This window comes from Eubalaena glacialis, chromosome 6 (assembly GCF_028564815.1).
Source record: "Eubalaena glacialis isolate mEubGla1 chromosome 6, mEubGla1.1.hap2.+ XY, whole genome shotgun sequence".
NCBI lineage: Eukaryota > Metazoa > Chordata > Mammalia > Artiodactyla > Balaenidae > Eubalaena > Eubalaena glacialis.
In genome coordinates, this window is record NC_083721.1 from 47,479,110 (window position 1) to 47,502,341 (window position 23,232).

The 23,232-nt window shown below is 37.2% G+C and overlaps 1 protein-coding gene across 2 annotated transcripts in view; it reads right to left on the reverse strand.

Moving 5' to 3' along the window:
• The window catches only part of DCBLD2 (discoidin, CUB and LCCL domain containing 2), a 99,169-nt gene that overhangs the window by 68,825 nt on the left and 7,112 nt on the right, over positions 1 to 23,232 (reverse strand). Inside the window, exons 1-2 of one of the 2 annotated variants that reach the window (XM_061194052.1) lie at positions 15,440 to 15,533; positions 11,533 to 11,760 (exon numbers count right to left, since the gene is read on the reverse strand). In XM_061194052.1, coding sequence (XP_061050035.1) covers positions 11,533 to 11,647 — 115 coding nt within the window. In that variant the 5' untranslated portion in view covers positions 11,648 to 11,760; positions 15,440 to 15,533. Of the gene's footprint in view, positions 1 to 11,532; positions 11,761 to 15,439; positions 15,534 to 23,232 lie in introns of those variants that run through there. The other variant, XM_061194051.1, reaches the window with a different exon arrangement.

Sequence of the window (23,232 nt, forward strand, 5' to 3'; positions counted from 1 at the left end):
TCTCAAGCATACATGGGACATTCACAAAAAAGATTATATCTTAGGTTATACATAAAATACAAGCAAGTTCCATAAAGTAGAAATATTACAATGTTTTCCAACTACAATTCAATAAAACTAAAAATTATTAACAGTAACAAAGAAGGGTACCTCCAACTGAAATAAATCTATTTATTTATCTATTATTTATCCAATAATAAACAATTAAAATTATTAGTGGTTAAAAGGGAAATACAAAACACAATTAAAGAATTCCTAAAAAATAATAATACTATAAATCAATCTGTGGTATATCAGTCTTAAATATGTGACCAAAGTAAAATCCACAGCTTTAGCTAATTTTATCAATAAAAATGAAAGAATAAATATAAATTAAATTCCTGGTTAAAAGCTAGGAAGAAATAACAAAATAAGCCAAAAGCAAGCATAATGAGGAAAATAATAGAAGAAAATGAAATAATAATGGAACTAGAAACAGAGATTAGTAAGGCAGAAAACAGAAAAAGAACAGATCTAACCATAATTAATAGATCAAAATCTATTTTTTGAAAAATATCAACAAAATAGGCAAACCACTAGCTAACAATCAAAGTGGTTAAAAAAAAAAAAAGAGCGAAAGCACAAATATACAAAACAAGAAATGATAGGGGGGAAATATCTAGTGAAATAATCATTAGGAAAAAAATCATAAGAATCTGTTTTGTAGACACTGCTACAAATAAATTTGAAGACCTAGGTGAAACTGGTAACTTGCCTGGCAAATTTTAGTAAAATTTTAGTTTACTAAAACTCAACTCCTTAGAGACAGAATATTGAAACAGACCATTCTCCTTTAAAGAAAGCTATTAAGGACCTACCCTAACAAAAAAGCACCAGGTCCAGATGGTTTCACAGAGTGAAACCTTCAAAAACTAGCTTGTTAAAATGTTCTCTAAATTTTTCCAGATAAGTGAAAAGGAGGAAAACTTTTTATTTAATATGTAACATCAATACGTAAACCTGATAAAGACAATGCAAAATAAACTGTGCGTTAATTATCACTTATCGATATTTATGTAAAAATACTAAACAGAATATTAGGAAACAGAATCCAATACCATATTTAAAGAATGACACATCATAACCAAGTGATATTTATTTCAGGAATACAAAGTTGGCTCAATATTAATGAATCCATTAATATAACACATATACTAAAAGATTCTAAGGAGAAAATTATATAATCATCTTCATAAAGGCTAAAAAAAGCTTTCCAATAAAATTCAACACTCTTTCCTAATGAAAAACACTCAAGAAAACAGAAATCAAGGGATATTTCCTGTTATGAACTGAATGTATTCCTCCAAATTCATACATTGAAGTCTCAACCCCTAGTGTGACTGTGTTTAGAGACAAGGCCTTTATGGAGGTAGTTAAGGTTAAATGAGGTCTTAAGAGTAGGGTCCTAATCTGATAAGACTACCGTCCTTATAAGAAGAGACATGAGAGAATAAGGCTCTTCCTCTCTCTCTCCTCTGGGACCTCTAGCCTCCAGAAACTGAGAATAAATTTCTCTTGTTGAAGCCATCTGGTCTGTGGTATTTTGTTATGGCAGTCTAAGCTGACTAAGACACTTAACATTTCCACTAAGACCAGGAACAAGTAAAAGATGCCCACCATCTCCATTACTGTTTAACATGGTATTGATTGGTGGTATTAGCCAATGTAATTAGATAAGATAAATCAATCATAGGCATAAGAATTGGAAAAGAAGTAGTAAAACTCTATTTGCAGATGTGATTATGTACCCAGAAATCCCTAGAAAGTGAGTGATAAAACTAACTGAAACAATAAAATAAAAAAAAACCTCAGTAAAGTGGCAGGATATAAAATCAACATATAGAAATCAACAGTCTTCATATAATTAGAAACTAGAGGACATAATGGCAAAATAAAACAAAACAAAAACACCTCCACTTACAACAGCAACAAAGAAGATAAAATATGTAGGAATAATTTTAGCAAAAAATATGTAAAACCTACATGAGGAAAAGTTTAAAACACTCCTGAAAGACAACAAAATTAGATTTGAACAATGGAAAAAAAGCAGCTCTTACTCTTAAACAGGATGACTCAACATCATAAAGACAATTTACAAACAACGTAATCCCAATAAAAAAATACCAACAACGATTTTTATGAAGTTGGACAGTTGACAGATAAATTAACAGGCAAGAATAGCCAGGAAAATGCCAGAAGTGAATATCTATAATGGGAGACTAGCCAGCTCAGACATTAAGACACACTATAAAGCCTCTATAATTAAAACTCGGAGGTTCTGGTATACGACTAAATAGACAAGTGGAACACAACAGAAAGTTCAGAAACAGATCCCAAGTACATACAGCATTTGAGTATATGATAAAGGTAGTATTTCAAACCACTGGGGCAAAGGCAGACTTTTAAATGCCTGGTGCTAGGACAAGTGGTTAGTCATCTGGAAAAAATACAATTAGATCTACACTTCATACCATAAAAGAGAATATCTCCAAGTGGACCAGGGATCTAAATATAAAAAAAGAAACCACATAAATGTACCAAAAGAAAACATGGGTAAATTTACGTTTAACAAGGATATAGAGAGAGGCTTTCCAAATATGACTCAGAATCCAGATGCAAAAGACTGATGAATTTACTACATTTAAAAAATTTTACATATGGTCACCTTACATATGGTCACCATATACAGTGGAGAAAAGACAGCCTCTTCAATAAGTGGTGCTGGGAAAACTGGTCAGGTACATGTAAAAGTATGAAATTAGAACACTCCCTAACACCATACACAAAAATAAACTCAAAATGGATTAAAGACTTAAATGTAAGGCCAGACACTATCCAACTCTTAGAGGAAAACATAGGCAGAAGACTCTATGACATAAATCACAGCAAGATCCTTGTTGACCCAACTCCTAGAGAAATGGAAATAAAAACACAAATAAACAAACGGGACCTAATGAAACTTAAAAGCTTCTGCACAGCAAAGGAAACCATAAACAAGACCAAAAGACAACCCTCAGAATGGGAGAAAATATTTGCAAATGAAGCAACTGACAAAGGATTAATCTCCAAGATTTACAAGCAGCTCATGCAGCTCAATAACAAAAAAACAAACAACCCAATCCAAAAATGGGCAGAAGACCTAAATAGACATTTCTCCAAAGAAGATATACAGATGGCCAACAGACACATGAAAGAATGCTCAACATCATTAATCATTAGAGAAATGCAAATCAAAACTACAATGAGATATCATCTCACACCGGTCAGAATGGCCATCATCAAAAAATCTAGAAACAATAAATGCTGGAGAGGGTGTGGAGAAAAGGGAACACTCTTGCACTGTTGGTGGGAATGTAAATTGATACAGCCACTATGGAGAAGAGTATGGAGGTTCCTTAAAAAACTACAAATAGAACTACCATACGACCCAGCAATCCCACTACTGGGCATATACCCTGAGAAAACCATAATTCAAAAAGAGTCATGTACCAAAATGTTCATTGCAGCTCTATTTACAATAGCCAGGACATGGAAGCAACCTAAGTGTCCATCATCGAATGAATGGATAAAGAAGATGTGGCACATACATACAATGGAATATTACTCAGCCATAAAAAGAAAGGAAATGGAGGTATTTGCAGTGAGGTGGATGGAGTTAGAGTCTGTCATACAGAGTGAAGTCAGAAAGAGAAAAACAAATACAGTATGCTAACACATATATATGGAATCTAAGGGGGAAAAAAAAAAAGGTCATGAAGAACCTAGTGGCAAGACGGGAATAAAGACACAGACCTACTAGAGAATGGACTTGAGGATATGGGGAGGTGGAGGGGTAAGATGTGACAGGGTGAGAGAGTGGCATGGACATATATACACTACCAAATGTAAAATAGATAGCTAGTGGGAAGCAGCCGCATAGCACAGGGAGATCAGCTCGGTGCTTTGTGACCACCTAGAGGGGTGGGATAGGGAGGGTGGGAGGGAGGGAGACACAAGAGGGAAGAGATATGGGAACATATGTGTATGTATAACTGATTCGCTTTGTTGTAAAGCAGAAACTAACACACCATTGTAAAGCAATTATACGCCAATAAAGATGTTAAAAAAAAATTTTACATGGCAAAAAAACCCACCATAAATAAGCTTCATAAACAAAGTCAAAAGACAACTGACAAACTAGGAGAAATTGTTTGCATCATATATCACATACAGGCTAATATCACTAAAAGATAAAAGAATTCCTAATACCTAAGAGAAAGACCAAAAAACCTGAAAGAGTGGGCAAACAATGTTTTTTTTTTAAAAAATGGACCTTCAACATATAAATAAAAGGTTCAGGATGGATAAACAACAAGGTCCTATTGTACAGCACAGGGAACTATATTCAATATCCTCTGATAGACCATAATGGCAAAGAACATGAAAAAGAATATACATGTATAACTGAGTCACGTTGCTGTACAGCAGAAATTAAACACAACACTGTAAATCAACTATACTTCAGTAAAAATTTTAAAAAATAAATAAAAGGTCCCATCTTCCTCATAGTAAGAGAAATGCAAATTACAACTATACTGGGATATCATTTCTCACCTATCAGTGGGCAAAACTTACCAAGCATGACAACACACTCTGTTGGCAAGGCTGTGGAAAAGCAGGCATTTTTATGCCCTCCTGGTGGAAATGTAAATTGGCACAATCCTTGTAGAGGGGAATTTGGCAATAGCTAACAAATCTATGTATACACTTACCTTTTGAACCAATAATTACACTTCAGGAACTTACTCTGAAGATATACCTCCAAGAATACAAAAACACATATGCATTAAGTTATCTACTGCAGCACTGTTTGTAACCGTAGAATACCAGAAGCAATCTATATATCCAGATATAAATGAGTGGTTAAACCACAGTACATTCACACTATGGAGTTTTCTGTGGCTGTAAAAAGAATAAGGACTATCTCTATGAACTGATGTGGAATGATTTCCAGGATACATTGTTAAGTGGGAGAAAAAACAAAGTAGGAAAGAATATCAATAGTATGTTAGGGTTTTTTTATAAGGGGAAATAAAATCTAAATATATCATTTGTACAAAAAAGGAAGTAGAAAAGATAAAACAAAGACTAATACAACTGGTTAGCTACAGGGGGTGGGTGGAGATGGGGTGGAAAGGACAGAAAATATGGAGTGAAGTAGGAAGGACTGTCACTCATCTAAGTATATCTTTTTGTACAGTTCTAACTTTGAGAACCACGTAAATGTTTCACATTCTCAACAAAAGAAAAAGAAAACTAACTAGAGAAAAAGCCTGCAATGGAATATGAACAGAAGTCAATGAACCAAACCGTACTACAAATGGATAATAACATAACCACACTGGAGGGCAGGAGGTGGTGGGGGAAATCTAGCCCAGGCAATACTGAACACAGTATTTAGATTAAAGGTCCTCAGGTTAAGACTAAGCAAGTATGGTTTCTAGGTAGCAGGCTTCTTTGATTTAGAAGCATGGATTAGTAATTCTGAAACCATTTTCTGTGTATTATAGCGCTAAACAAATAAGTTAACTAAGTACATATACTGTAGACAACAGGAGCTAGATACCTCACTGTCAGAGAAGTGATTACCAGTATGAAAAGGGAAGGAACAGAATGAACCCGGTGAAGCTGGATTAGGATTAAAGGTATCAGTATGAACTCATGCTTTTTAATAAATATCGGTAGATAAATATAAAAAGATATAATGTGCGTACCTGTATATACGTAAGTACATATATACATATATTTATCTACTAAATCTATCTGCTAATAGGGCATGGCAGCCAACTGGCCTGAAGTTACAGACTAGGTATTGATTTCTAATACCATTTTCCACTAAAAAGAAACAGGACTCCTTGAAGAAATGGATGATTTCAGGGTTGAGACAGGACAAGTACAAGACAAATCTAGAATATCCTGTGCCAGACCAGAAGGAAGTACTTAAAAAATGATGAGGACATCACAAAAGGAGACAGGAGCTAGTTTGAAGAGGCTCCCAATGGAAATTTGGGACAATTTGAGAATCAAAACAAATGATAGTAAAGGATGATAAACAACGGACTAACACAAGAAATCCATGAGTCCACACTGGTACAAACAAATAAACAGGAGAGAAGGAAAAGCTCATTTTTTCAGTAGGGAAGAAAAACCTAATCAACATAAAAGGAATGATGACATAAGAAAACCACCGTTGACAATTATCATAATAACAACTGATTTAGAAAAGAATCATTAATGGATGCCAAAACTAGTGGGTACAAGTTTAGTAAGTAACAGAGTATTTACATCATTTCAAAGAGTCTCCCCACGATATTCATATTGATTGTGAAGGGAAACATGGCTACAGTGTAGAAATCTGGGAGATATCACCTTAGCCAATAGATCAAAGTTAACATCACCAGGAATGAGACAAATCAAAATTGTGAGCCTCCTGATCGGAAGTACTGAGAACAACACATCTGTGGCATTCCTGCAAAAGTCTGTCACCTGAATCTAATCATGAGGAAACATCAGACAATCCAAATTAAGAAATATCCTACAAAATGACTGGCCTATCTATTTCAAAAATGTCAACGTAACAAAACACAAGGAGTGACCAAGGAACTGTCCACTCCTTTAATCTCCAAAGTAATGGAGACTAAGAAGATGTGACAACTGAATGCAATACATAATCTGAGAATTTCTTTTGCTATAAAGGACATTATTTGTACAACTGGAGAAATCTGAGCAGCTCCTGTAGCTCAGTCCTACATCAATGTTAATTTCCTTAATTGTGATAACTGTTTTGTGGTCATGTAAAGAGAATGCCCTAGTTTTTAGGAAATAAACACAATATACAGGGGTAAAGGAACATCACGCTTGAAAGTACTCTCAGTTTAGAAAAAGAGTGTATGCTTGTGGGGGAAAGGGATAAGGCAAATGCGGTAAAATGGTAACATTTGGAAAATCTGGGTGAAATGTTTATGGAAATTATCCCATTTTTGCAACTTCTCTATTAAGTCTAAAATTATGTCTAAATAGTCAGTTCCCTGGTGGCCTAGTGGTCACGATTCTGGGCTTTCACTATCATGGCCCGGGTTCAATCCCTGGTAGGGGAACTGAGATCCTGCAAGCCGTCACGTGGCCAAAAAAAAAAAAAAAAAAAAAATTATGTCAAAATAAATAGCTAAAAGGAAAAAGTTAATGTTTATTAAAAAGTTGCTAGTTTCAACAGTTTGCAGTAAGGAGACCATGTAGTAAAAGATTAAGGAGTAATAGCTGGTATCTATTACTCTATAGCCTAGTGGTTGAGATTATGGACTTTGCTATTAGCCAGACCTTAGTTCAAGTCCCAATTCTGCTTATATGACTTTGGGCAAGTTGCTTACCTTCTCTGATCTTCTATTTATCTGTTTTATGGGAATAATGTACAGGATTCTTGTAGGATTCAATGGTATCAAGTGTGTCAAGGGCTTACAGTAAAAGACACCAATTCTGGAGCCAGACTGCTTAGGTTTGAATCCCACTTAGCAATTTGCTAGCTGTGTGACCTTGGGGAAGTTATTCAAACTCTCTGTGCCTCAGTTCTCTCATCAGTAATAAATGGGGGTGATAAAAGTATCTATCTCAAGGGTTCTTGTGAGGACTAAATAAGTTAATTGATAAAAGTGATTTGAATAGTACCTGGCACATAGCAAGCACTGCATGCATGGTAGTTATTTTCATTATTAGCCTGAGCCTCTACAGAATAGGAATTCAAAAAATATTAGCAATCATTATCATCATTAAATACCTAATATTATCATCACTATAGCTTTTTCAAGAGGTTTGGTGGTAAAGAGAAAGAAAATTTATTTTTTCTCTTAAACTAGGAAGACCTAAGCATATTAGAGAGAAAGGGGACAGACAATACAGAAAGAGAAACTTTTCTGAAAACACAAGAGACATGGAATCATTTACCAGATGAAGCCCTGAGGACCTCAGTTTCCCTCTTTGTAAATGTCATCTGAAGACTTAAGAGACAACTTTAAAAGGTACTTTGATGAAGGTATAAGACAGAATGTACATCTTTAAATATAACTTTGAACACACAGACACACATTTACATTTCTTCCACATAATGCATTTTCCTTTAATAGCTACCAGGTTTTAAAATATTTAGCTTCTCTTTCAGAGATCCATCCACAATATCCCTCATCCCGAAAAAAGTTCATTTAAAATGGAAATTTTAAGCAAAATCTAGGAAGAAAATATATACAATAGAGTGGGAAAAGGTTACACATAAGCAAAGATTTTTCTTTTTAATATGGTTTTAAATTTCATTTTTGGACTAGTTATCAACAATATCCATAGGGGAAATGATGCTAGTAGATGTCTATGGACCAATATGAAAAGATGTCTAAATATTATTAAAAGAGAAAAAAACAAGTTGCAAAATAGTTTGGAGATATATATTTATATATGTACAGAAAAAGTTAAGATTAATAATGAATGATTTTACTTTAATTTTCATCTTTACAGAGCAACCACTATGTCTCAGACACCAGGGATTAAAGAATAATCAAAATGGAAAAGTAAAATTCAAGGCACAATGGAATTTTCTCATTCTAATACAATCTGCCTAAAAAAGGGACAGACCTAGAGAGCCAATCTTAACTCTATCATTAAACACATCCTGTTTGTCAGTGAAATGAGTACCACTACACTAATTTCACAAAGATTTCTGGACAGTCTAGCTATTTAGAAAGTTGTTATATAAAATCATAATAAACTCATATATTTAAATAATATTACACATTATTGCCCATTCCAAAGAAATAGGAAATAACTGTCCAAAAGTGCTTTATCAGTTAAAACACATTCTAATGAATTTATGATTTAAAAAGTGATTCCTTGAGAAACCATTCTTCCTTTCATTTTCTTTTCTTGATTATTCCATAATACCATCTCTCAGGGGAGAAAAGTCCCTAAAATTAACACCTATAGAGAAAAAAACCAAAAATCTAAGCTTTATACCAAAATAGGAAACATTTTTATAGGAAAATGCAGCTCATTTGAACCCGCCTCTGTTCAGAAGGGACCCTGAGAAAAGACAATATAGGAAAAAGAGGATTCTTTACCATAATCACTGGAATCTTGATGCCCACATGTATTTGTTTCTATTCTGTAATTCCTGGCATATCTACTTTAACCAGAACAGTTATTCTTGAATGACCTTTATTTCTCTGCGATGTCAGGAAAGTTACTTTTCTACCACCAACCACAAACTGCTCCCCAAATGGAGGACCAGTGGATATATGGTAGGTGGTGATGGGGGGGGAGGAGCAGAACTAAAGCTCAACAGGAACCATCATCACTTGGTCCCCTTGACCTTTCTACAGCTTTCCATTCACCTGTATGAAGAGAGAATAAGGAAAAACAAAACCAATGGAAATAAGGGAGAGCTGAGTAGTGGACACCTACTACACCCCAAGCACTGTAAAATATTATTTCATTTAATCTTCCTACAGTACTGATGATGACTTTGAAGTCTGGGCTGATGACTTGTAAAAAGAATTCTCAGCAAGTTAAGTCCTGGAGCTGTGATGAGAACCCAGTGAGTGATTTAAAACCTGTGCTCAATTTTTTTCCCATGTCACTCTTCCTGCCTAGCAACATGACACTACTTATTGTCCAGATACATAATCCTATGGTTTTCTTTTTTTTAACAAAAAGCACTTTCAATATGGAAATTTTCAAAACTACATCAAAGTAGAGAGACGTACTCCCATGTGCCCATGGCTCAGCTTCACCCGTGTGCCATTCTGGTTTCACCTGCCCTCTTCCTACCATTTTTTCTCTGAAATATTTAAAAACAAATCAGAGACGTTTTGTTTGAACTTCAAAATGTCTCTAACAAATCAGATCTCGAATACACAAATATAACATTACCACAGAATTTGAGATTCTGCTTTTCTCAAAAATGTCCTCTCGCAGTCAGTTAGTTTGAATCAAGACCTAAACAAGGTCACAAGGTCCACACACTACTCTTGGAAGATGTATCTCTAAATGAATGACAGTTCCCCCGACCTCCTCCCCTTTACATATAAGTGGCATTTTTTAAAAAAGGAGTCTTTATGGTTGATAAAATGTGTTTCTCTAGCTCCTTTATTTTGTGTAAACTGCTAGGGGCGTGATCAGATTGTGGTTCACTTTTTTTCATTATTGTTTCAAGACTGCTGAGGTGGTATCATTTACTCCCTACTGCATCTCCTCAGGAGGCACTTAATATGCAACTGTCTTCTATCAGTATCACAGCAATAGTGTTTTCTAGATCCTCAGGCGATTCGAGTTTCTAAAAGCTTATCCAAGACCATATATTCGTGGCAATATGCACGTGGTGATCAAGCACCCAGGTTAATCAAGAGTTGATTGGGCAACGACAGAGGTTATCAATCAGCAGCCAGGGAAGCAGGCCAGGAATTTTTCCTCTCATAGATAAGAGGCCAAAAAGTGGAGAAGAGATGAAGGGTTTGACTAGAGACGGAGAGGAGGCCAGAAGATGAACATGATGCTTAAAGAACAAGATAGTGGGCTCCAATAATAGTTCTGAAAGACATTTTACACACCTGTATCAATAAGTCTTTCCAAATAAAACTCACAGAGAATTTTAGAGTTCTTCATGTTATAATGTTATTTCACCAAGACAGCCTTACAAATTTTGCTACGTTTCCTGCTTCAGAGAAAGGTGCTGATCTCTAAGCCAAAGGTTCTCAACTTGACCTCAAAGTATATTCTCCTGGGAAGCTTTGAAAATACTGAGGTGTGGGTCCCACCGAATCAATTCTGATTCAACTGCTCTAGAATGGGGACCAGGTATATAGTATTATTTAAAAGTCTTCCCAAGTGACTCTAATATGCAGCCATAATTGAGAACCAGCTGCTCTTAGCTAAGAACAAAGACAACAGCAGCTAATATTTACTAAGCATATATTATATGTCGGGTACAGTTCTAAGCACTTTACATGTACTAGTTCATTCCCTATTTTACAAGTGAGGAAACAGAGATCAGGTAACTCGCCCAAGGTCACACAGCAAGCTAACAGCAGAAGTATTTAATATCAGGAAGTTTGGATCCAAAACCCATGCTCTTAATTACCATGATACACTGACTCCTAAGCATGAATTATACTTACATTCTTTAACTGCAAATAGAATGACCAAAGAAAAACAAAATGAACAAAAAAAGATAATTAACTTCCTCCTCCTCAGAAGCAGTACAGTGGCATCTTGTTGCAAAGGTACCAACACACGCTTATTAGAAAAGTGAATAAACAGATAAGAATCTTCTCTTCCCAAAAGAACATTCAAATTTGAGATTTCCACACATTTCAATAATTTCCCACATATCCTATACAGCATGGTTATTCAATGTTAAGTATCAAACATTGCTTCAGTTTTAAAACTTGGGGCAATGATGTATTGAAAATTTCCTACCTATTTCGGTTCTGCTAACTCCAATTCCATTATAAATTCTCAAGTAATTAAAGTGACAAGAATCAGAATCTTCAATGTCAAAGTCACCAAATTTGATGCGCACTCGCTCTCCCATCTTTACACGGATCTCCCATTCGCAAACAGTGCTGTTAGGATAGGTCTGTGGGTAGTTTATGGACGTCAGGGTTCCACTTTCAGGGCCTAGTACAGTATGTCCACATCCATCACCTTTAAAAAAAAAGTTAAAAGAACGATAAATTATTCTTTACATCTTTAACTTACACTACAAATAATCAGGATTTTTTGTGAAAATTTTAAAATATGTATGACATCAGATATTTTGTACCACCAATACCTTCCTTACACAAGATAAAACAGATAACATAGTTCTTAGTAGATCTACTCACAGGAGCCAGGAGAAGCCAGGTTAGGTCAAAATAATCAATGATTACCTTTATAATTTATGAGTTCAAAGAACTTTCCAATCAAAATAAATAGAAGTAAACATAACTTAGCAATAATTATATATATATCTGTCATAATAAATCCAGTCTTTAAGAGTATCAATTCATAGTAATTGTTCAAAATAAATGTCAACTATATAAATAAATGTATATGATCAGCTTCATCTATTTAGTTACAAATGGCACAAACCCCTTCAAAAATCCCTGAGAGAAGTCGAATGATTTCTAAAAACACTTAAACTATACTAAAGATTATGCAGATTTCTGACCATATTACACGATGCAAGGCATTCCTTCTTGAAGGCATTAAAGCAATATTTCACAGTTTAATTTTACATTCTACTGAAATTTGACTTTTCAGTAGTCCCTCCCCAAAAGCCTCATTTTCCCCTATAGAATGACGACAAAAAAAACAGTTTATTAGACTTATTAAAGATGAGTAAAATGACCTTCATATCTTGGTAGCAGCATTAAATAATTAAGCAAATGCTCCAGAAATTTCTTCAGCAACTGAATATGGAAACAGTTAACACATTGTTTGTAAAAATCAAATATCTGCATTCGTCCCTTTATCATAAAATTTGTTATTTTACTGAGCACCTGGAAGGAGGCGTTAATACTGATTAAGAAGTTTTAGCTGCTGCTCCAATTGCACCGCTTAGCGTTCCTAACGATGGGATTCAAATGAATGTCTTTTTAATAGGAAAATGAATACATCCTTTCAAAATAATAGTATTTTCTCTTTCAAAAGAGCCATGTATAATCACCTTTTGGAAGAGTTCAGAACTTAAAACAAAGAAAACTATATTAGAAGTGACACTTCTGAGTTTTAACCTCAATATGGATACAGATGGATGTAACAGAATTTTATATTATCTTGATTTTTTATTTTTAAGAACAATGTAGTGCTGATATCATTTACTAGAACAGATGAAAGCTTTAAAAGCCTATGAATAAGAAAATAGTATCTACAAGTAGTAGTTGCAAAATAAATGTTTATTAATTGAATGAATAAGGAAACTGTACATTAACCTATGAGAAAATTATCTCAAACTAGTCTCAAAACTAGCTTTATGGAAGGAACAACAACTCTGTACCTAGATTCTGATGACAATACTTCATATCTTTTGCTGATAAAGAAATTTTATTGCCAAATCCACACTAGTACTGTTTCTTAGTCTGCTTTCACAGGTCAACCAGCAATCTGGCTTCTTAAACAAATCTCTCTCGCGCAAAGCTTAGCTTTTAACCAACATTAAACTTCAGCTATCTTCTACACTTGCCTTCACTCCACACACAAGAACTAGGCATAGCAGTTCAATAATATCATAATACGTAAAGGCACCATTAAATAAACCTGTGAGTTTTTGTGTGACATAGCCACTGATCTTTTGCAAATATAAAACTTAGAATGTTATACAACTCAGAGGAAAAGAAAAATAACCACAAATTTCCCCTGAAACTACGATGAAAATACCTTGAATATCTCTATTGGATATTATCCAAATTAAAAACATAAGGATATAAAAACCTCCCTTGTGAAAATAAATGAATTGTAATATAAATAACTTTTGAATAATCATTAACATTTTTCCTTAGAGAAAAAGACAACCATCCTAAGACAGATCTTCTAAAAATATGAAACTAGTCAAAAATGTTCTCTTACTACTGAAAAGATGAAAACGAGCTTTCTGGAAGTGTTTCAATCTTTAAAAAGTAGCCCTGAATAAATGAAGTAACTCAAACTATAAATGTATTTTCTTTAGTAAGTATGAAACTAAGGCAGCTTCTTAAGTGATTAGAAGTGTTGATGGATTTCAGAAAGCCAAGAATTTTGCTATTAACAGCTGAAGTCAGGACTTAGTAATGGCAGATTGTCTCATTTAATGTATTCCCCACAGGCTATTATTTAACTTAAAGTTGTCATGTTAAAATGAATTTTACAAAAAGACTACAAGCAGAGTGTTAGGAGCAATTCTTAAATATCTTTATGCTCATGTTTATGTTTGATTCTCAATAAACACACAAAATGTTTTCTGCCCTTTCCTCCATACAGCATAGGTCCTACAAAAGTTAACAAAATAAATACTTACTGATGAAAAACAGGACTTTTGCATGCATGGTGATGAAGAAAACAATTAAAATGGAGCTGTCTTTTTTCAGCATCTTGTGTAGGGGGAGGGCATGAACAGTCCACAAGTAACGTGCCAAGAATGTTCTAAAATATGTGATGGAGTTCAGAGCTTCCTTCTCTCGCAAACAAGACGATACGCACCAGAAACTAAAGTTAAAAGAAAGTCTCAAATCTACTGCAATGCACAAATTTGAATGTTCCATATTTCCAAGACTATTTGATAAGTGTAACCTGACTAGATAAATAGCTTAGCTGGCCTGGTCAAATACCTACTGCTATGAAATATATGTTTCGAATATTCCAGTTGGAAAGGGACACTAGGCCAGCAGTTTTCAAATGTTTTTCTCTGTTATTCCAAAGTAAGAAATGTATTTTACACCTTGACTCAATAGTGTCTTAAATATATCTTCCTGACCCACTAAAGGGTCCCCACCTGTGCAACGAACAACACTGTACTAGGCATCCAAAGGTGACAATGTTGAATTCTCAAATCAGAAAAAGACCTTGTCCTCGCTTTTACCCCCAAATTAGAACATGTGCTTCCAGTTTATTTTTACAGTTCTTAAAAGCGAAGCCTATTCTACACCAAAATACTTAAAATGGGACAAAATATTTAAAAGTAACACTAAAATCTGGAAAATATTATCAACAAATCACCTAATACACTGAGAGCAGGGGTTCTCAAATGTGGGTGGAGGACACTGGAACAATTCTGGGGTGGGGGGGGGTGCCACAGGCATCTAGTGGGTAGAGGTCAGGAATCCTGCTGAAGTATCTTACAATGCACACGACAGCTCCCCAGAGTAAAGGGTGATGGATCCTAAAAGTCAAATAAGTGTGGAGCTTGAGACGGGCTGACGTAGAGCAAAGGCTAGGACATCTCCAACAGAAGATCTGGGTTAGTTCTTTTTCCTTTGGCTCAAAGGGTAATGCTGTTCTACTTGCTAAGGGTACAACCCAGGGAACAGTTTTCCCCACAAGGTCAAAGAAGTAAACAGAATGCTTTATTTTTCTTTAAGTTAAAGGAAAAAAAGGTCCTTCTTATTAGTCTACAGCCCTCAAATATTTTTCTTGGTCAGGGGCCCACATTTAACACTGGGATTTGAAAAAGGATGGTAACAGGGTCAGGAAGTAAGAGTCTCCAGATTTTCTGCTTAGCTTTGTAACTGGAAAGAATAATAATCTGTGACCAGGCTAATACCACCTACTATTACTCATTTTTACAAGGCAGAATTGACAAAGAGAGTGTAACCACTACTGGAAAAATAATTTTCAAAATGGGTATTGTAGGACCAATCCATACACTCACTCTCACCAACAATGCCACATCGACAACTCCTTCTCCTTCTCCAACTCCATCATCACCACCATCACTGTCAGCTTCTTCTTCTCCTCCTCCCCAACCCCCACAGATGGTCTCCACCAGACTATAACTGACCATAAGGGGTAGAAGCCTGTAAATGTAATTTTTGAATTTTAATTTTATTTCAGCGGAGAAAAAACACTGGAATTTGATCTCACTGCCCCGTTGTTTGGCTGCAGATTTATCTAGGGGATTACTCATAGAACATGTGTTCGCTTCCTCTGAAGACTGTCAGGTCAGATGTGTTAAGCCAGATACAAATTTTGATACTGTTCCAGGAAAATAGCTGAGTAATTTTTTTTAACTACTTTTCCCTAGAGAAAACACAAAGAACATTAATTTAAATAATAATGAATTAATACAACAAAGAACACATGCTTATTTTAGGCTGCTTTCCAAACTTCAAACCAAGTATGTTTTTTGGATAAATATGTGCTCATGATGCTGATTTTATGCGACTCTCCAGCTAACCCCACATTTTAGTCATATTACTACTAAAAATAATATAAGTTATCTTAATTATTTAATTTTATTAACATGAACACTGTATGACTTCTAAAAATACTTTCTTTAACAAGAATAAAGACAAATGCAGGAAGCGTGCACAAATATTCCAAAAATGTAGAGCAATGTAACTTTCATTACAATTCTTAGAAACTAGGAAAGGTTTATACTTTTCCAATAAGCTTTCAAGGATTTTCGTCACTGTGAACGGGTGAGTTTGACTATATACTTCCTCTAAATAAGTGTCACTTCTGTCACATCTTGTAACACATCTGTGAGATCTTATAATAAACTGGAAAAAAAGGCATTTAGAGAGTAGAAAAGTGTTCAAAAGAATAACTTGCAAGCGTTAACAAGGATGTCCTATTTCATTTGACTACAATGAAGATTTTTAATCTATTATTTAGCACTGTGAATTTTTTGACAAAGAAGTACTATAACAGTCCTGTTACTTTAAGATTTTAAAGTTGCATCACAACAACCTCAAAAAGATAATTCAAGGTCCTATTTTAATTTACTGATTTTTTTTTAATACTGCCTAAGATGGATATGCACTGAGAGCCTAAAGAGGGTTACTGTGGCAATTTAAAGGAAAAGAAATAGCTCTCAGCTCAAGCTTTTTTAAGCCCACACTCATCTCTGCATGTGTGATAATTTACAAAACTGAATCACATGAAGGAATGTGAGATGTATAAATCCTCTTCAATCCCCACCAAGCACACACTCTATGTAGTACATAATGGTTAAGCAAATTGGTTCTGGAGTCACGTGATGAATTTAAATGCCCTACCTACCACTCACTGTGACCTTGAGAAGGTTGTTTACTGATGCTAAAGCTGAGTTTTGTAAAATGGGTATACTAACATCTCAAACCACAGAGGGTAAGAATTTAAAGAGATACTGTATGAAAACACCTACTATCGAGGGCCTAACCCATACTAATGTGCTCAATAAACGTTTGAGGGTAATTATGGTCATAAAAGACCAGAAAGGCTTTTGCTCATCACATGTAGGTCCGGTGCGTTTGGCCACAGCCTAGCTAAGGTATCAGAACAATGGCTCATTACTTTAGAAGATTTATATCAGCTTTAAAGCTTCAAGTACAGTGTCCTGTGAAAAGTGTAAATCATGAGAAAGTAATTCTCACTAATCTTCTCCCCAATGGCCTCTACTTCACTTCAGTAACTCATGAAACCACAACCTAGACTGTTTTTCCAGTTACCAGAGATTACTCCCACCTGTGAAATCTCAACAACTTCAATGTCTCACTCTTTCGGTCAGTCTCCTGACCCTTCTGCTCTCTTACACCCACTGCACACTTTCCGTGAACTTCTCTCTTTGCTCCCCATCTACTATCTTGCCCTAGCCTCATTTATTTTCCTACCCAGCCTGGACCTCATGTCCAGTGTGTGAACTACACTCTTCCTGGTACCTTCACTTCCTTGCCACTATGTCCTTCTTGAGGATCTGCCTGGCAAGCCCTCCACCCTGGATCATATGATCTCTCTTTGCCCAGGAGCTGAGCACTACTGGGAAAAAAATCACACAATCCAGGGAATAGTTGTCATTAGAGTAATAGGTTCTGATCTCAGATGGGCACTGAAAGCCACTCGGTATTCTCTTACTCAGTGGTTCTCAAAATTTAGTCAACATTAGAACCACCTAAGGGCTATTTAACGTAAAGGTTCTCAGGCCCCCATCTCTGTCTCCATAGATTCTAATAAATATGTCAGAAACATTACCTGAAACTTGGAAATAGGTTAAAAAAATAAAGGTGAGCAGCAGATCCTTTAAATGTCATAGAGGCCAAAAGCTGCCCAAGGATTATAGGGCAAAATACTTAATTGGATTTGTTATTTATCATTGATTAAAGGTCCTAGTCTTGGCTACACAGAAACTTGTAGATTGTTGTCTTGTAGAGATGCATATAATTTCTGTATAGTTGAAAAAAATAATCCCACATGTTAGAGTTTATGGCCCTATTGGCCATAAAACAGTTTTAGCCATCCAATCTAGCAATCACAGCCTAAAACTACCTATCTAAACACCTAGTTTCTCAAATATTCTTTGGACATGTTTCAACTTCTTACTGGTTCCTTCATTAATTAATGAGTTGAATAAAATCTTTGACATGTGTTAATTTTATATTTGCATGACAGGTATAATTTTGCCTTTTTTTGCAAATTATATACTGTAAAGTAGCTCTGCAGTGGAGCCTAGGAAGGATCCGCACTTTAACAAATTTCAAAACACTAAGAGCAACAACAACCAAAAAAAAAAAAACACACAAAAAATCTTTCTCCAGCCAGTGTTCCACAACATCTACCACTTTCTTTCTCACTTTTTTTTTCTTTTACAGAGAGATTTTTTTCAGTTCTCTACATTCGATGTCTTACTTCTTTGCTTCCCGTTCTAGGCTCAAAATACTGCAATTCAGCTTCCAAACGGTTGTGGTTGGATTGTACTCTCCCCCCGCCCACCCCCGTCCCAACAACCAAATTATATGTTCCTAATTGCTGGTACCTGTGAATGTAACCTCATCTGGAAACAGGGTCTTAGCAGATGTGATCAATTTAAAATGAGGCCATACTGGATTAGGAGAGACCCTAATCCAATGTCTGGTGTCCTTATAAAAAGAGGAAAATCTGCACACGGATACAGACACAGGGAAAATACCCCATAACTACAGAGGCAGAGACTGGAAATGATGCAAAGGGATCCCAAAGACTGCAATTGCCAGAAGCTAGGAAGGGGTAAGGAAGGACCCTGGTCTAGAGCCTTCAGAGAGAGCGCATTGCCCTGCCAATACCCTACTTTCAGAATTTTAGCCTGCAGAACTATAAAACAATACATTTCTGTTGTCTGAAGCCATCTAAATTTGTGGAAATCTGTTACGGCGGCCATAGGAAAGGCAGACCTACCTCTCCAATGTACTCTTCACTAAAGCGGTCCGTTTCCGAGCTGCCAAAAGTCAATACTTTTCCATCTTTATCATTTGTGACCTTTCTACAGCATGTGGCATTGCTGTCCCTTCCTTCCCTCCCATCTTCCTTCCTTATCTTTCCTCCCTCCTTTTTAAAACTCTCCTTCCCCACCTTAGTTCTTCTTTTGACTCTCTAATTGCAACTTCTCCAGCTCCTTAGCTGACTTACCTTCCAACTACTGACTGCTGATGCTGCTGTTCTCCAGAGCTCCTTCCCCGCCCTCTGTGCTGCCTGGGCCATCTCCCCACCCTACAACTTCAGCTACCACAAAAAGGGAGAATGCCCCGTAGTCTCCAGCCTTTCCCCTAACCCTCAAACCTGTCATCCACTTCTGTACTGAGCTCCTCTGCACAGAAATTCCACAGCACTTCAAACTCAGCGTGTCCCAAGCATTCAGGGAACATCCTCCATGTGCCAAGCATTGAACCAGGTGCTAGGAACAACAAAAACGACAGACAAGGCCCCTGTCCTTACAGAGTTTACAGAGTAGTATGACAGACGTAGTAAATAATTTCAGGGACGATGAGTGTTGCAGGGAAGTAATGGATATGATAGGGTGTGTGTGCGTGCGCGCACGCGTGTGTGTGTGTGTGTGTAGGGTAAAATAACAGTTAACTAGGCAGGAATACTGGTGGAAGAGGGAGGTGGAAAGCAGGGAGAAGAGGATTCCAGAAAGAAAAAAACGCAGCATTTTTAAATGACCTTTGCTCTCTCAAATTTAACTGGTCATTAAGTTTTATACTTTGTTTCCTTAATATCTCTAAACTTCATCCCTCTTAAGGAGTGCAAGCCCTTGTAATAGTTCTCTGACAGGTTTCCCCACTTCCTTTCTTTGCTCTCTCTAATCCACTGCCCACACTCCTGCCAGTTTCTTAGACACCAACTGGGTCACGTAGGTCCCTTATTTAAAAATCCTTCAACTGTTCTTCACCGGTGATACAATAAAACCTCAAACTCTTCAGCAAGGATACAAAGTCCATAACAATCTCTCGCCGGACTCCCTTTCCCGTCTCACCTCTTGACTCTTCCCACAACCTCTCTGCTCCAGCTCTGGAACTGTGGGTGTGACTCCCTCTATGCTCCACGCTCTCTCTCCTCCGCCGCTGCACGTGCTACTCTGCTCTGCCGAGAAGAAGGTCGTTCCTCCTCATATCCACCTGGCAAATACCTACTCAACGTTGTCTCTTTTGGGAAACCTTTCTGAAAGCCCTGGTCTTTCTCTCCCTTTCCATCATCAAAGTCTCTTTACTGTACCAAATATGCTTAATTATGCATACTTATGTCGGTTTGCCACACCAGCTGTAAAGCTCTGTCACAGACAGGCAATGCATTCTGTTCGCCTTGGTAGCCGTAGACATAGAAATAGGGCATACCAGCCTCTTAACACATGCTGCTGAATTTAGAAAATAATAACCCCAAACAAGCCAGTGGTAGGCACTTGGTAGGTAAGTGATAACAGTAGAAAAGTACATAGGCTTGGGAATCAGACAGACTTTCCGATTTAAATTCTAGCTATGCCAACTTTTGAGATGATCCTGGCACTTAACCTCTATATCCTCAGCTATACATGGGAATAATACCACCCATCTCCCAAGGTAATTGTGAGGGTTTGGTAATAACTTGTCTAAAAAGCACTGGATTCTATAAATGTGAACACTCTCTTTGAAGATGATGCCTCTATGTATCTAGTACCCCCCTTTCCTTCTGGGAACTACTATGCAGTTTGCAACAGTTTTCATGTGACCTCATGCCCCCTGGTTAGTTGACTGGTTCAAGGGTGGGTACTGACTCACACTTGGCCAACGTGAGGCCAACTTACCCTGCCCTCTCATTTCTGGACCTTGTATGTTAGGGAAACTGCAGAATCTCTCCAGTGTTGAAGCTACAAGCCTTGAGGATTGCCAGCAGCCATGATTTGTTCCATGCAGAGAAAGCGAGACTGTAACAAGACAGAATTAAGCTGAGTCCTTGGTGTCTGAGGTCCCGCTGCATCCCTGCTTTTCCCTGGGCTTAGGTTGGCTCAGTTCTTAGGAAGATTCCACAAGTTACCTCAGAATGGTCCCAATACTTTTCCCTTCTACTTTAAGCAGATTTAATTTTCTGTTCCCTATAACCTCACTAACCAAAACACTCTTCCTCCACCCATGCAACAGAATGTCTGTCTCATATCCAGACCTATAAAGTTAGCATCTAGGACAAAAAGAGTAACCAGAAACAGGGCATGCCAGGAAGAAAGGGATAAACCATGAACCTGAAAATGATCTGAGGGTGGAGAGCAAAGAAAGCTAAAATCTATCAACAGGTAGGAAGTTGGAGAGAGAAAGTAGAGGTCAAAAGGGAGGGGACAAAACCAGTATTACGGTCTGGGTGGGTTGGAGGCCAGGTAAGGACAGATGTGAACAATCACACCCTGCTGTCACACTCCTCCACTGCGCGGTCTGACCCCTCTCACTAAGCTAGGGGTGAACTTTCCTACACAATAGGTGGGATGGGGAGAAGGGGCAGAAGGATGGAGAAGCACTGGATCTCAGCAGAAAGCAAACACTAGAAAATGGAAATTTTAACTGTAGAGTAGGGAAAGAGAAACAAAATTTTCATTCACACGTTGTTTCACTCGTTGAACCAAAATTTATCAACTACCCAACAGATTTGATCACAGCCCTCATACATTCTAGACAGGTGAGTTATACATTTCAAAACATTGAGAGTGACATGCCTAGTATTTAAATCCAAGTATGTCTGACTCCAAAATCTCCATACTTTCAAAGTCCACCCACATAAAAAATAGTGAAGACAAAGAAAGCTCTAAGGTTTAAAAGAAAAAAAAAATCTCACAGTTTAAGTGACAGTTTCAGAAGAGCAGAAGCTAGACTGCAAGGGAATCATCATTTAACAAATATCTTTTGTGTGCTAGACACTAAGAAAATGTACAGCACAGATGTAGTCTACTTGTCAGAAAGCTGGTCATTGAAAAAAGCAGAGATATAAGGTACCTAGAAAGCAACCAGTTGACAGATGTATATATATACAAGCCAGTGGCATCCTGAGCATGTTTCCAGGTACAAGGTAACAAGCACCACAGAAGTTTAAATTATACTAAAACACAACTTATATTCCCTGATGAAGCAGTGTTTTGGATAAGGTGTAAGAGATGATTTCAGGAAGAAGAAAAGGCAAGGCAGGAGGCAAAGTTTTACTGTGCAGGGATGAGGAGTGGGACAGTCATGATGCTGCAGCTGAGCACAAATCCCCACGTGAGGTTTGATTCGTCATCCTTATCTGAGGCAGATCTAGTCACAAAGGCCACATGCCTTTCTCCTGCAACCTTGAGCTGTCCAGAACCAGAGAGAGGACAGTGGGGACTGGCACGTGGGCCAGGTTTGGGATCTGTCAAGGACAAGGGGGAAAGCATCAATGAGATGACTGACCTGGGCTGAGACAAGTGAACCTATAGAGATGGACTGGGTAGAAGCAGAGGTACCTAAGGATGATGTCATTGCTAACGTCACAGGTACAAACTCTTCAGTCTGCCCCACAAGGAAAGTTCTCCACAATCTTGTCCCCACCGACCTTTTCAGCCTGCTTCTCATTACTTTCCTGACACCAAATTATTGTAGCTACCTGAATGTTATCCAGGAATCTCGGCTGGCAAAGAAAAACGAGGCAGGCAACTACTAGAACCAAAACTAGGGGGACTTTTATAAGGCTGGAGGTGGCTATTCAAATCAGAATCTGAAAGAGAGGGCAAAGGAGTGCACCCCACTTGCTGACACTGATTTAGGCTAGCACAGCTCTTAAAGACCACCTATTTGAAAGGGGAGCACAGCAGTGCTTTCTAAGTAGAAACCACGGCTCTGTTCAGAGTTCCAGTTGAAGGAGGACTCCTCTCATTACAAAAGCTAAGGGGTCTAGCTCCTGGGAAGAGGGAGGCTGGGAAAACACTGGGCAGAATGTTAGGCCCTGTGCAAGTAGATTAAGGTTCAAGAAAGGGTTCTATTTTCATGGAACTGAGAAGCCCAGGCTCTGACTGCTAACTGAGGGAATCAGACAAAGGACAACAGTGTGAAGGGCATGCAGGTGCCCAGAGACTAGCATCAAATAATGTGCTTGGGGCAGCAGATTCACTGCAGAAATGAGTTCTAAATTCTTTTTTTTTTTTTTTTTTTGGCATCGCCGAGTAGCTTGTGAGATCTTAGTTCCCGACCAGGGACTGAACCCGGGCCCTCAGTAGTGAAAGTGGCAGGTTCTAAC